Consider the following 13,112-nt stretch of genomic DNA (forward strand, 5'->3'; position numbering starts at 1 on the left):
GATTTAAGCATGTGCTTCGGTGCTGTCCTGAACTGGACCCATAGTCCTGTAGTAGTATAGCTCCATTACTTTTACAAAACACTATGTAGTACTACATCTATATAATATTATGGTAATTAAAATGTACATCAACGGTTAAAATACATGAATAAAGTATGTTGATGGAACAAAGTATGATGCATTAGTCTTGTTTTTTAGTGTTTATCTGCAAAGGTTTTCCCAGGCATTGGTGCAAATTACTGAGGTTCCAATAGAGTAAGGTTTAAAATACCCATTTAGGGTAAGATTCACCCCTGTGCAGAGGGCCTGCATATCTTAAGTCCCACTGAAGTCCTAACAAATAAAAGTCTTTTTTCATCAGAATGTCACTATGAGACGAAGAGGTTTATGATGCCCAGAATTGCATTTAGACCCAGGGAATGATACTACTTGCTGTCTTTAAAGAAAGAGTGCTTTGCAGCCGATCCATATAATGTGAGATGCACACCACTGCTATAGGTTCCTTCAGTCCGATGGGATTTAATTCTTCCCTCGGTGCATTAAGGGATTGTGTCAGTAATTCCCCTTCCCAGAAGGGACAGGAGACCAAGTAGTATAGACTGTCATCCATTACTGATAAAAAACCAAGTTCTCTTTCCCCAAATCACACTATATTTTTCTTCTTATGATGCCCAGTTCTGAAAACTCTTACTGTCAATTGCAGTGAGCGTTGCACCCAGCAGTGTTAGCTACAAATTTATAATGGGACTGATATGGCTACTTTAGGCACATATCAGTAAAACTGATTCCAACCATTTGTAGACAAACATGGCATAATATTTGACCAAAGTACTAACCCGTCTGATGAAACTGTGAGCTGGCGTCCTGATCAAGTGAGTAGCTGTGAGCAGAATACTGGGGTGAAGCACAGGAAGAGACTCCATTAACTCTGGAATCCGATTCAGGCTGAAAGAGGTTTAAGAAACAAAAATTCCATCATTATAGTAATGCAGAAATTTATGTAAATTACAGATACCAAGTTTTGTGTGTGTGTGTGTACGTTGCTCCCCTTTTAATCATTGTCATCCATTTTTCTTGCTTTTCTCTTCTCATGTTATTTCTTGTTTCCTTTTAATTCTCCTCCACTCATCTTTGTTCAAATGTGGATTGATCTTAGGAAGATAATAGCTTTTAGGAAAATAATTTATAAAAAAGATTTGACTTTTCAATGTTGTCATAATCAGCCTCCAATTAGCTCCCTCACATTAAGGCAGTGTTTGGCTGTGCATGTGTTCCATAGAGAAACAATCTCCATTACACAAAACAATTCACTCTTCTTGCCCAAACCCGTAGGTCAGGCTAGGAAGGGATAATATAAAAGGATCTTACAAAGGGGTTTGGGTCTTCCATTAGACTATCCTGGAAACCTTATGAGAGGTTAACTCCGAACTGCTCAGTCTCGTATAACTTTATAAAATTCTCCCTATACACCACGTCAAACACACACTAGTTTTCAATAAGAATTATGTCCAAATGAAGTTTCAAACTTCAGCTGCTTGTTATAGCCTGTTCTAAAATGCATGGAGTGTGCATTTTTAAAAATGTGTGTGTGTGTAGATATGAATATAGCTGAACGGCTTAGTAATAGCGACCATAATGTAGTTAAATGTAACCTCTCTGTAGCGGGAGAAATACCATAGAAATTCAAAACAATAGCATTTAACATCAAAAAGGGGAATCACTCAAAAATGAGAAACAAGCTAAATGGAAATTAAAAGGATCAGTCACAAGAATGAAAGGCCTACAATTTGCAGGGAAACATTTTTAAACAATCATCATAGAGGCTCAAACTAAAGATATATTCCAAATTAAAAATACAACAACATTAGGAGGACCAAAAAAATGCCACCATGGCTAAACAGAAGAGTAAAAGAAGCAGTTAGAGACAAAAAGGCATCCTTTAAAAATGGAAGTCATATCCTAGTGAGGAAAATAGGAAGAAGCATAAATCTCTGGCAAGTGTAAAAGTATACTTAGACAGGCCAAAAAAGAATTTGAAGAGCAACTAGCAAAAGACAAAAACTAACAGCAAAAATGTTTTGAAGTACTTCAGAAGCAGGGAGCCTGCCAAGCAATCCGTGGTGGCACTGGACAACTGAGGTGCCAAAGGAGCACTAAAGGAAGACAAGACCATTTGGAGAAGTTAAATGAAGTCTTTGCATCGGTCTTCAATGCAGAGGCTGTAGGGGAGATTTCCCATACCTGAGCCATTCTTTTTAGAGGACAAATCTGAAGAACTGTCCCAGACCGAGGGGTCAACATAGGGTGGTCTTGGAACAAATTGATACATTAAACAGTAATAAATCACCAGCACCTGATGATATTCACCCAAGAGTTCTGAAGGAACTCAAATATGAAATTGCACAACTAACAACTGTGGTATGTAACCTATCGCTTAAAATAGGCCTCTGTATCAGACGCCTCATGCAACTGTCTTCCCTCCAGAGGGAGTTGGCAGGGTTTAGAGGCTAGGACGTGGATAAGAAACACTCTCTTCTTCCCTTGTCAGCTGCTGTTGCTTTTCCACCCACTGGTGGGAAAGACAAGGAGTCACAGGAAACCTCAGCCAGGCATCAGCTTCCTTCTCCTGCACCCACCTCAGCTGTCTCTGCTAGGTACATTCTTACTCCACTATTAAGAGAATGAGGGAAGCTAGCTCTCTGCTTTTAGCAAAAAGAGGGGGAGCTGTACTCTACCCCTGCTCCTCCTTATGGTCTAATCCTGTGCCCAGTGAAGTAACTGGCAAGCTCCCATTGACTTTAATAGTGCAGAATCAGGCTCTGAATGAAACCTCTGTTCAGTAGATTAGTCAAGTAGGAAAGAACCACCACAGATTTGTAATGTCCCTAGTAATAGGGTCTTGTTTTTGTGTGGCATGGAACCTGTAGTTTCTAAAGGAGATGAAGAAGGAAAAGAAAATAGCCTTTTTATTTCTCTTCTTTACAATTAGCATGTTGGTGTCAAAACTGTCACATGCCAGTACTGTTTCACCTCCATGTTTGGCACTATAATCAGACAGACAAACATGACAATGTTGTGTGACAGCTACCAATCGTTTGGGCTTGCTAAAATAAAAACCAGCACGCTCACCTCTGAATTGTGGCCTGGGATCTATATGAGTGATGCATATTTCTGCTACATTTGTTCCCCAAAGAATTTCCTTCAACACTCTCAAATACAGATCAGACTGTTATGGCAGGACGGTTTTTAAGTTTCATTAGTTTTCTCCCCACACATCTGTGTGTAGAGATACTCACTCTGCATCTACTGGAGAAAAAAGTACCAGTGCTTTCATTGACAGGTTATTAACCCAAACAGCGATCACGAGGCTACCCGCTGTAACTAGGCAGCTGAGTGAGAAAAGACAGTCTTGCAGCTGACAGAAGCCAGGAACAAACAGATCATGAGAACTGCCAGTGATGGCAAAAAAAATTACTGTAAATAGGACAGTCTATTTTCAGACTAATACTAGTGATTATTATAAAGAAACATTGTGACAGTCAGCTAACCATCCATCTCATCAGTGGTGAAAAATGATCTCTTAAATCATATATTTTAAAAACAGATTTCTTTAAGGAAGTCAATAAAATTAAAGGAAAAGCAATAAATAAATTTTATTTGGACTTTCAAAAAGCTTTGATAAAATCCCTCACAAGAAAACAAAAAAGGGACTGCGTTGAAGGTAAAGGTTTGTCATGGATTAGAAACTGGCTAAGAGACAGAAAAAGTAGGAATAAATGGTCAGTATGGAAGAAGGTTAATAGTGGGGTGTCCCAAGAATCCACACTAGGATCAGTGGTGATAATCAATGCATTAATGATCTTTCACATAAAACAAAGCAAAGTAATGCGCCCTTGAAAGTACAACTGGAATTATTCATAAACACTGATGTGTTCTAAGTGAATCATCGAGGAAAAAGACCAAGATGTCATTGTAGACAACTCACTAAAAACCACCTGTTTAGTGTGTAGTAGTGGGTAAAAAACCAAAGAAGATATTAGGCGTTTGTTTAGAAAGGCATACCAAAACTATGGAAAATCTAAACCAGTGGTACACCCTCACCTTGAATATGGCACTCAGTTCTGACCACCCCACCTCAAGAAGGCTAAGAGCAGAAAGAGAAATGGTTTGGAAAAGGGCAGCCACGATGATTAGAAGCATCAAATGACTCCCATATGAAGACAGAGGGAATTTAGATCTATTTAGGTCAGAGAAGAGGTGACATGATAGATGAGTTTAAAATAATGAACTGTAGAGTGAAGGTGAATTGTGCTCTTCCATTTACCCAGTCAGAAAGACCCAGGGAGGACACAATAAAATTAAAAGGCAAACCTGCTACAAGTAATTGTTTTTGTTGTTGCACGACACAGAATTCACCTTAACTGCCAAATGATATTATTGAGAAAAAGAGCTTATGAGGATTCCAAAAGGATTACACAATTATATGAAGAAGAAGAATATCCACAGATATATTGGACAGAATAAAGAGTCTTAAGGAATGTAAACCCTCATACTTTATGATGCAGGCTAATTACTAACTATCTGCAATTCAATAGAAATTTCCCTGATGAGCATGTTACTGCACAATCATCTATAAAGGAAGTTTAAAAAAATCTTCCCCTGAAACACCAGGTAATGGCCACTGTCATCTCAAGATACTGGAATAGATGGATCACTGATAGTTGATGGTTACTCACCTTCTCGTAACTGTTATTCTTCGAGATGTGTTGCTCATATCTATTCCAATTAGATGTGCGCGCCATGTGCACAGTCGTCTGAAAGTTTTTCCCCTAGCAGCACCCATTGGGTCAGCTGTGGAGCCCCCTGGAGTGGCACCTCTACGGCACTCAATATATGACCCTGCTGACCTGGCGCTTCCTCAGTTCTTTCTTGCGGGCTACTCCAACAGAGGGGAAGGCGGGTGGGTCTGGAATGGATATGAGCAACACATCTCCAAGAACAACAGAAGTTGAGTAACCGTTTCTTCATCAAGTGCTTGCTCATATCAATTTCAGTTAGGTGACTCCCAAGCCCTACCGAGGAGGTGGGGTTGTAATTATGGAACGACAGACTGGAGCGCACTGCTCTGCCAAAGGCTGCATCGTCTCTAGCATGCTGGGTTATGGCATAATGAGCGGCAAATGTGTGCAATGAGGACCATGTTGCCGCCCTACAAATTTCTTGAATTGGCACAATGCAGAACTCCCACAGCTGAAGGGCTTCCTAACAGAGGGGGAGAAGAATGGGTGTCACCCTGTTTGTTTATGCAAAACATTGCAGTTGTGTTGTCTGTCATGACTCCTGCACATTGACCACTCAAGTGGACCTGGAAGGTCTGTCACGCTAATTGAACCACTCTCAGCTCCTTGATGTTGATGTGGAGTGAGAGCTCATCTTGAGACCAGAAGCCCTGCGTCTGAAGGTCCCCCAGGTGAGGGTCCCACCCCAGCCCCGACATGTCCATTATCAGGGACATGTCTTGTTGGTTGAGCCACCAGCCCATGGATTGGAGGACGTGACCCGGAAGAGTGACCACAGAGTCCAGACTGTCGCATCCTGGGCGATATGCTGATGCAAGCCAAATCTGGAGAGTCTGAGATGCATCCTGGCATGTTGCACCATGTATGTCATGTGACTGAGTAGTCTCAGGCAGGCTCTTGCTGTGGTGGTAGGGTACTGTTGGAAACCTTGAATGGAGTCTGAGAGTTAGAAAACGGGTCTCCGGCAGGAATGCTCCGGCACAACCTGAGTCCAGCACTGCCCTGATAAACTCTACCCTTGGAGTTGATATCAGCATCGACTTGCTCTCATTGAGAAGGCGGCCCAACCTGATGAACGTGGACCTCACGATACGTATCTGCGCTTCTACCTGGTCCCTGGAGTGCCCCCAGAGCAGCCAGTTGTTGAGTTACGGATACACCTGCACCTGCCTCCGATGAAGGAAGGTGGCAACAACTGATATGCACTTGGTGAATACCTGAGGGGCTGTGGACAGGCCGAAGGGGAGAAGCATAAACTGGAAGTGGTTGTTATTGACCACAAACCTGAGGTATTGTCTGTGAGCAGGACGTATGGTTATATGAAACTGCGTGTCCTGGAGATCGAAGGCAGCGAACCAGTCTCCTGGATCCAGAGAGGGGATGATCGAGTTCAGGGAGACAATGCAGAACTCCAGCTTCACCATGAATCTGTTGAGACCCCACAGATCTAGAATGGGTCTGAGACCCCCTTTGGGCTTTGGGGATTGGGAAATAACAGGAGTAGAATCCCTCTGTCCCTTAGCTCCTGAGGAACCTCCTCCACTGCCCCTGCGGCGAGGAGCACCTGCATCTTCTGGATAAGGAGTTGATCGTGAGAAGGGTCGCTGAAGATGGATGGGGAAGGGAGGGGAGAAGCAAAATTGAAGAGAATAGTCCACTTCTACCGTGTGAAGAACCCAGCGGTCTGATGTTATTTGGGAACAAGCACAGTACAAGTGGGATAGATGGTTCAGAAAACACAGAGTTGAGGATCTGGTTCATAGTCTGACATACTGTCCCTGGGCGCACCTTCAAAAGGCCTGCTTGGAGCCCAAAGAGGTGCACACCTGGCCCTGAATGGACGAGAGCTGGGATGGCTTCCGCCTGCCATTCCTCCCGTGCTTCCTAGAAAAATCCTGTCTAGGACAAGGTCGGTAGGGACGTTGAGGGGGCTGTGGTTTAAAATATTTCCTCTGAGTAACCGGGGTGTGCACCCACAGCGACTTCAGCGTAGCCCTTGAGTCTTTTAGGCTATGCAGCCTGGAGTCAGTTTGTGCCTCAAATAATCCCGCCCCATCAAAGGGCAGGTCCTGGAGGGTCTGCTGAAGCTTGGACGGCAGACCCGAGGCCTGCAGCTATGAGCTCCTCCTCATGTCTATGCTGGAGGACAAGGTGCACGCTGCTGAGTCTGCAGTGTCCAGTGAGGCCTGTAAAGAGGTCCATGCCATCGCCTTGCCCTCCTCAACAATAGTCCGAAACTCCTTTCTGGACGCTGAGAAAGAGAACTAGATAAATTCATGGAGGTTAAGGCCATTAATGGTTATTAGACAGGATGGGTAAAGAATGGTGTCCCTAGTCTCTGTTTGTCAGAGGGTGGAGATGGATGGCAGGAGAGAGATCACTTGATCATTACCTGTTAGGTTTACTCCCTCTGGCACCTGGCATTGGCCACTGTAGGTAGACAGGATACTGGGCTGGATAGACCTTTGGTCTGACCCAGTATGGCTGTTATTATGAGGGTGACAGCTCCCTAAATTTTAGTATGGAGTTCCAGGAGTTGAAACTGTACCTGCTCAGGATGCCTACTGATTAGCAATCCTAGTGCTGTAAGCCCCTGGTGGAATAGACCTTCCTGCCGAAAAGGTTGAGATCTTGACCGGTGCCAAGAACGGGACCTCTGTCAAGACGGGGATTGGTGCTGGGATGGTGAGCGGTGCCACGAGACCAACCGGTGCCGCGAGTTCAAGCAGCATGGTAAGATGGATCGGTGCCGCAACTCAGAGTGGTACCTCCTTGTCGATACTGGCGAGCGGTGCCTTGGAGATGCAGGCGGACACAACATCGCCAGCTTGCCTTGGGATGGTGCTGCCTTTAGTGGCACTGGAGGCTTGTCGTGGAGGGCCAGGGACCATGGTGCCATCACGGCAATGAGATCCCTCGCGGCCTCAAAGATGTCTGGTAGCCCCACCTCTGCCATCACATGGCTTGGGAAGTCCCATGGCACCGGACTCAACAGTCCCGCCAATGTTGACGGTGCTGGCTTCAAAGCTCTCAGTGCCAGGTGCTCCTCTCTGGGACACGCCCCATTGGCCAGCTCTGAAGGAGTGGGTCTCGAAGGCGGAGATCTGCTCCTACCCTGCTTCCATGGCGCCAGGGAATGGGACCGGTGCCAGACAGTTCCCACTGACTTTGGCACTGGAGAGTGGCGGTGCCACTGGTCTCTGTGCCCAGCATCTTTCCATGGTGCTGCTTCTGCCACGGAAGCTGGAGCACTATGCACCAATTAACTTTGTGCTGGGTCTTGCTGCGCCGAGGTGGATTGCAGTCTCAGCGCCGCCTCCATAAGGAGCTGCTTTAAATGGAAGTCCTGCTCCTTTTTTGTTCTAGGGCAAAATCCTTTACAAATCCTGCACCTATTGGGCTTGGTGCGCCTCCCCCAGACACTTTAGACAAGCGTCGTGGGGGTCGTCCAGTGGCTTGGGCTTACTGCAGGACTTGCAGGGTTTCAGCCCTTGGGACTGAGGCTTGCCCAGAGTCCCCAAGGGGAGATAAGCAGTCGGGGTGGAGGGGAAAACCCCATTCCCAACAGCTAAACTCTATAACACCAATAACTAACTAGAACTACAACTAACACTAAAACTACAGTATCAGAGGGGTAGCCCTGTTAGTCTGGATCTGTAAAAGCAGCAGAGAGTCCTGTGGCACCTTACAGACTAACAGACGTATTGGAGCATGAGCTTTCGTGGGTGAATATCCACTTCGTCGGATGCATGTAGTGGAAATATCCAGGGGCAGGTATACATATATGCAAGCAAGAAGCAGGCTAGAGATAACGAGGTTCGTTCAATCAGGGAGGATGAGGCCCTCTTCTAGCAGTTGAGGGGTGTGAAAACCAAGGGAGGAGAAATTGCTTTTGTAGTTGGCTAGCCATTCACAGTCTTTGAGCTGATGGTGTCAAATTTGCAGATGAACTGGAGCTCAGCAGTTTCTCTTTGAAGTCTGGTTCTGAAGTTTTTTTGCAGCAGGATGGCTACCTTTAAATCTGCTATTGTGTGTCCAGGGAGGTTGAAGTGTTCTCCTACAGGTTTTTGTATATTGCCATTCCTAATATCTGATTTGTGTCTATTTATCCTTTTCCGTAGGGACTGTCTGATTTGGCCAATGTACATAGCAGAGGGGCATTGCTGAAATATGATGGTGTACATTACAGCAAACTGAAAGGCTAGGAGAATGAGAGGAGAACTTGCTAAGCAAGCCACCACAGTTTCAATGACCATCACTGGCAGCAAGAAGTAACTGAGGCAGCGCCGGGTCGGCATGGTCATATATTGAGTGCCATAGAGGCACCACTGCAAGGGGCTCCACAGCCGACCTGATGGGTGCTGCTAGGGGGAAAAACCTTCTGATGACAGTGCACACAGTGTGCACACACCTAACTGGAATCGATATGAGCAATCACTCGAAGAAGAACCACTGTATCAATTCCCATTTTCCTATCTAAATATTTAAGTCACTTGAGTCTTGGTGAAAAATGCCCAAATAATAGCAACAGCGAATGAAGCTGTAACAGTAAATGGAGTTTACCCACTTCTCAGTTGGGGAATATGCACTGTCCAGCCTGGAATACCAAAAAGTTAAGTTTACCCACTTTTTTTTTTTACCACTACACCACTGAACTGAAGTCCTCTGCTAGCAGAATAGATACACCACTGTGGCAGGTGCATCCTAATACTGTTCTGCCAGGACTACCTGCAGAGATGAGAGAGTTCAGTCTTTGGAACTGTTCATTTCTTGACCTTTCTTCTAGGACTGCCAACAAGGGTACGAATTAGTGCTTAGGTGCTGACAATAGAATAGAATAGAATAGAATAGAATGCCAAGTGTGATGTCTGTTTTATCTGATGTGGCCAACTGGTTCATTTGGAATGGGACTAAGACCACTCACTAGGCCCACCTAGGCCAGGGAATATTTGTCACATGGAACTAGGATTGATCTGAACTGGTTATCTAGAAGGGAAAGGTGATGTATCGTCTCTGCAAGTTTCTTAAGTCTCCAGATCCAAAACAGTGCAATCAAAACAATGCTTAAAAGCTTTTACAGCTTTTTCTGTACCTAGACAAGACTTGCAATCCATAGAAGCTGTGTGCACACATTTCAAGAATCAAAAAACCCATCCCATAGTTATTGGCACTTTTAAGAAAGTGGTAGGTTTCTGTACTGCAACATTCAGTTGTAGCTACACCATCATTTTACTACACATACCAGATGTATATATGTGCTACTCAAAAGAGCTAGTGAAGGAATTGTCTAGTTTTCCCCACTTTCCTTAGGAATTAATTTCTTCACTGCCTGTGAAACAAATCTCTTGGTCCTCTCTATCATTGTAATTCTGAGCAATGGTGCAGTGCCCAACTTTAACAGCCAGACCAAGAATCGGGGAAAGGAGTGATAAGGATAAGAGAGAGAAGGGCTAGGCAGGTGCATTGTGTGGCTAGGGCCCACTGGCTGGAGGGGGAGAGGGATATTTTTTCCTCACTTTTTATTTGTTTTGAGAAAATTGCTGCACTTATTTTTGTTATTTAAGTAGTTCTGAAACATTCATAGATGTCAAAAGTGCCTTGAGCTCTTGGAAAGACATTGTAAATCGATCAATCAAGCCAGCCAGCCATATTATTAGCATGTTGAACATGCCGGATTATTATGTGGCTATTGGCAGGAGGGTGCCAAAACTGGCAGTTTTAGGGATAGAAAATGTTTTATTTGCCTCATGTGACAGGCTTCATCGATGGGGGATTTTTGAAGCATCATTTTGCTTCAAGTTTTGTTTTTTGCTATAGCGAATATATTTATAACTGAAGGTAGAAAAATATACACCCTTTTCCACCCCATCAATAAAACTGAAGGCAACAGAGTAAGATAATTAAGAGAGAAAAGTCCACAAAACATTCAATGCATTTGCATTTGATGCAAAAAAATTCAACGCTGACATGAATGCCACCTCACAAGCATGAGAGTTGCGGAAGGGCACTGCTACTTATTGTACCTGCTCAAGCAGCTGTCGTAGCCGGTGAAGCTGAGACTCCAGCTGTTTATTGTGATCTTCCAATATTTGCATTCTGGCCTCCAAACGACCTTTGTGCTGCCTTAGGAGTTTGGCCTCAGCAATGAGCTCAGCATCTTCAGAAGTGTGCTGGGGAGATACAATAGAGTCTGGAGGGGAGGCAAGAGGGTTTATTCCTCTCCGAAGATGCTGTTCCTTTAGCTGCTCATATTCCACCTGGAGGCTCCTAATACAATTATAAAGAGAAAAAGGAGATTACATTTTATGACAGCATACATGACAACATAATTTAATATAGTTCCCCTAATTCAGTGAATCTTTTCATTATCTATATCTGTGGAGTCTAACTACCCTACACCAAGATAAAGTCTATGCTCCAAGTGTATGATAAATTAGACAGCTGCAGCACAAACAAGTAGGAGTGAAATTGCTACTTTGTTAGACTGTCTGATCACAGGCCCAACAACTTAACTTACAAAGGGCCATTGTGAAGAGCTAACGCTCTGATCCAGTTTTCACCAGAAACTGACTCCAGTGCCCATTTTAGGCCCTTTTCTCATTTTGTCCGAACAACGATTATGCAGTATGGTGCATGATTAAAACACAGTTAATGAAATGCCAGTTCAGACGCTGCATGGGAAGATGACAAAACCTTTGCTCTTCCTCGAGGTCGGCAATGATGCGCTCCAACTCTCCCCGTTCTTCCTTTTCCACTGACTTCAGGATTTGTGCAGGACTCTGCGGTTGACTCACAGGTGATTCTCCTCCCAGAGTTTGACAGTACTGCTGGATGAGGGCATGTTCATCCTCTCTAGAGTAACAAAGCAACACAGATGGAAATAGCTCATGTAAATGTACTTGATACTACTGGAAATATAAATTAGCCAATGATCTAACAGCTTTGCTAAGTGTATCTTTTAAAAAAAGGCTTGCACAGAGGTAAGTTAGTCTCCAAGAGTTTGGGACAGAGCTGTCAGTTATGTGTGGGTGAACTATACATATCAATATTTGTTCTGACTTGCTCCTGGCATAAATATCCTGCAGGATTAAAAAATCCACATGAAAAAGAAAGATGTTCTCTATTAGTGTAAGGCCAGTTTATTTTAAATGCACACACACAGCACAATGGCTGGTGATACCTCTAAAAGAAACCAAAAATCCAAGAAGCTGAAATGGTGTAAGTCAGTAATGACTGATTTCAAGTACTTTTTTTTTTTGTTTAAAAAAAAATCAGCTACTACCTGGTGTCTTTTGCAGCAGTTGTGCATTTTCAGAACAAACACCTGACATTTAGTGTACTTTGAGAGATGGGAGAGAAAATGCTAGACATTCATTTTACATGCTCAATACACCTAGTAAAAATTATACATGGGAATGTTCACAGATATCTTAGCATGGTCATAGGTTTAACAAAATCAGAGATACAGAAAGATCAGTATGCTTAACAAAGTGGATTGCTTGTGACATTAAAGAGGAAACATGTTCTGCTTATAAAAGATTCCGTGAAGTTTTTTTAAGTATAACACACACAGGTTACAAATTGGTCTTTTTGCCCATTTCTTAAGATTGTGGTTCTCACATAGGCAACGTGCTTAGGTTCTTTGAGGGAAGTAGCTAGATTCTTCTGGCCAGAGCAGAAATTATCTTGTGGTAGGAGGTATCGAGGACCTGAGGGATCCAGTAATGGCTATTACTGTTCAGCTGAACCTGCTTTTCTAGACGCATCATCCTTTCCCACCCCTTTCTGAGTCTATTAAATGATCCTGCCTTTTCTCCCTAACAGTCTTCAGATGGATAGGAGGTAGAAGATACAGTCTCTAAATTCATTCTCTTCTTTAAAGAGAAACTGCTGAATCACAACAGCTGGAATGCTAGAGAACATTCTTGATAAATTCCAATCTTTACGCATCTGCTTACAAACAAAAGCTGCAATACTTTATTCTGTACAGCATCTGTCAGACAAACTGTACCCCAAAATGCTCTAGAATTAAAGAATGAATAATCACATAGGGAGAAACACATTAACAGTTACAGATATGTTGTGAGATAACATTTGGCAAAGTCAAAGTGAGTGAAAGAGAGAGATGGAAAGAAAATTCTAGATGGGAACTAATCACAGAGGAGAGAGTTCCTGCACCAGATGTTCTGAGAATGTGGGAGGGTACAGTGCTAGATGTTGAATAGGAAGAAGAAAGAGAAGGGACAGGGAACAAGAGAGGACAAGACTTGTGAGGTAGGCTGGATCTAATCTGACAGTGGATGGAAAGAGGGC

General features: G+C 43.6%; 1 protein-coding gene across 5 annotated transcripts in view; it reads right to left on the reverse strand.

Annotated features, from left to right (window-relative positions):
• The window catches only part of UTRN (utrophin), a 576,172-nt gene that overhangs the window by 13,175 nt on the left and 549,885 nt on the right, over positions 1–13,112 (reverse strand). For all 5 annotated transcript variants that reach the window (XM_039528635.1, XM_039528634.1, XM_039528636.1 and 2 more), the window contains 3 exons: positions 11,493–11,651; positions 10,823–11,066; positions 837–945 (listed from right to left, as the gene is read on the reverse strand). In XM_039528635.1, coding sequence (XP_039384569.1) covers positions 837–945; positions 10,823–11,066; positions 11,493–11,651 — 512 coding nt within the window. The remainder of the gene's footprint in view (positions 1–836; positions 946–10,822; positions 11,067–11,492; positions 11,652–13,112) is intronic.

Source organism: Mauremys reevesii, linkage group 3, assembly GCF_016161935.1.
Source record: "Mauremys reevesii isolate NIE-2019 linkage group 3, ASM1616193v1, whole genome shotgun sequence".
In the NCBI taxonomy this organism is placed as follows: Eukaryota; Metazoa; Chordata; order Testudines; family Geoemydidae; genus Mauremys; species Mauremys reevesii.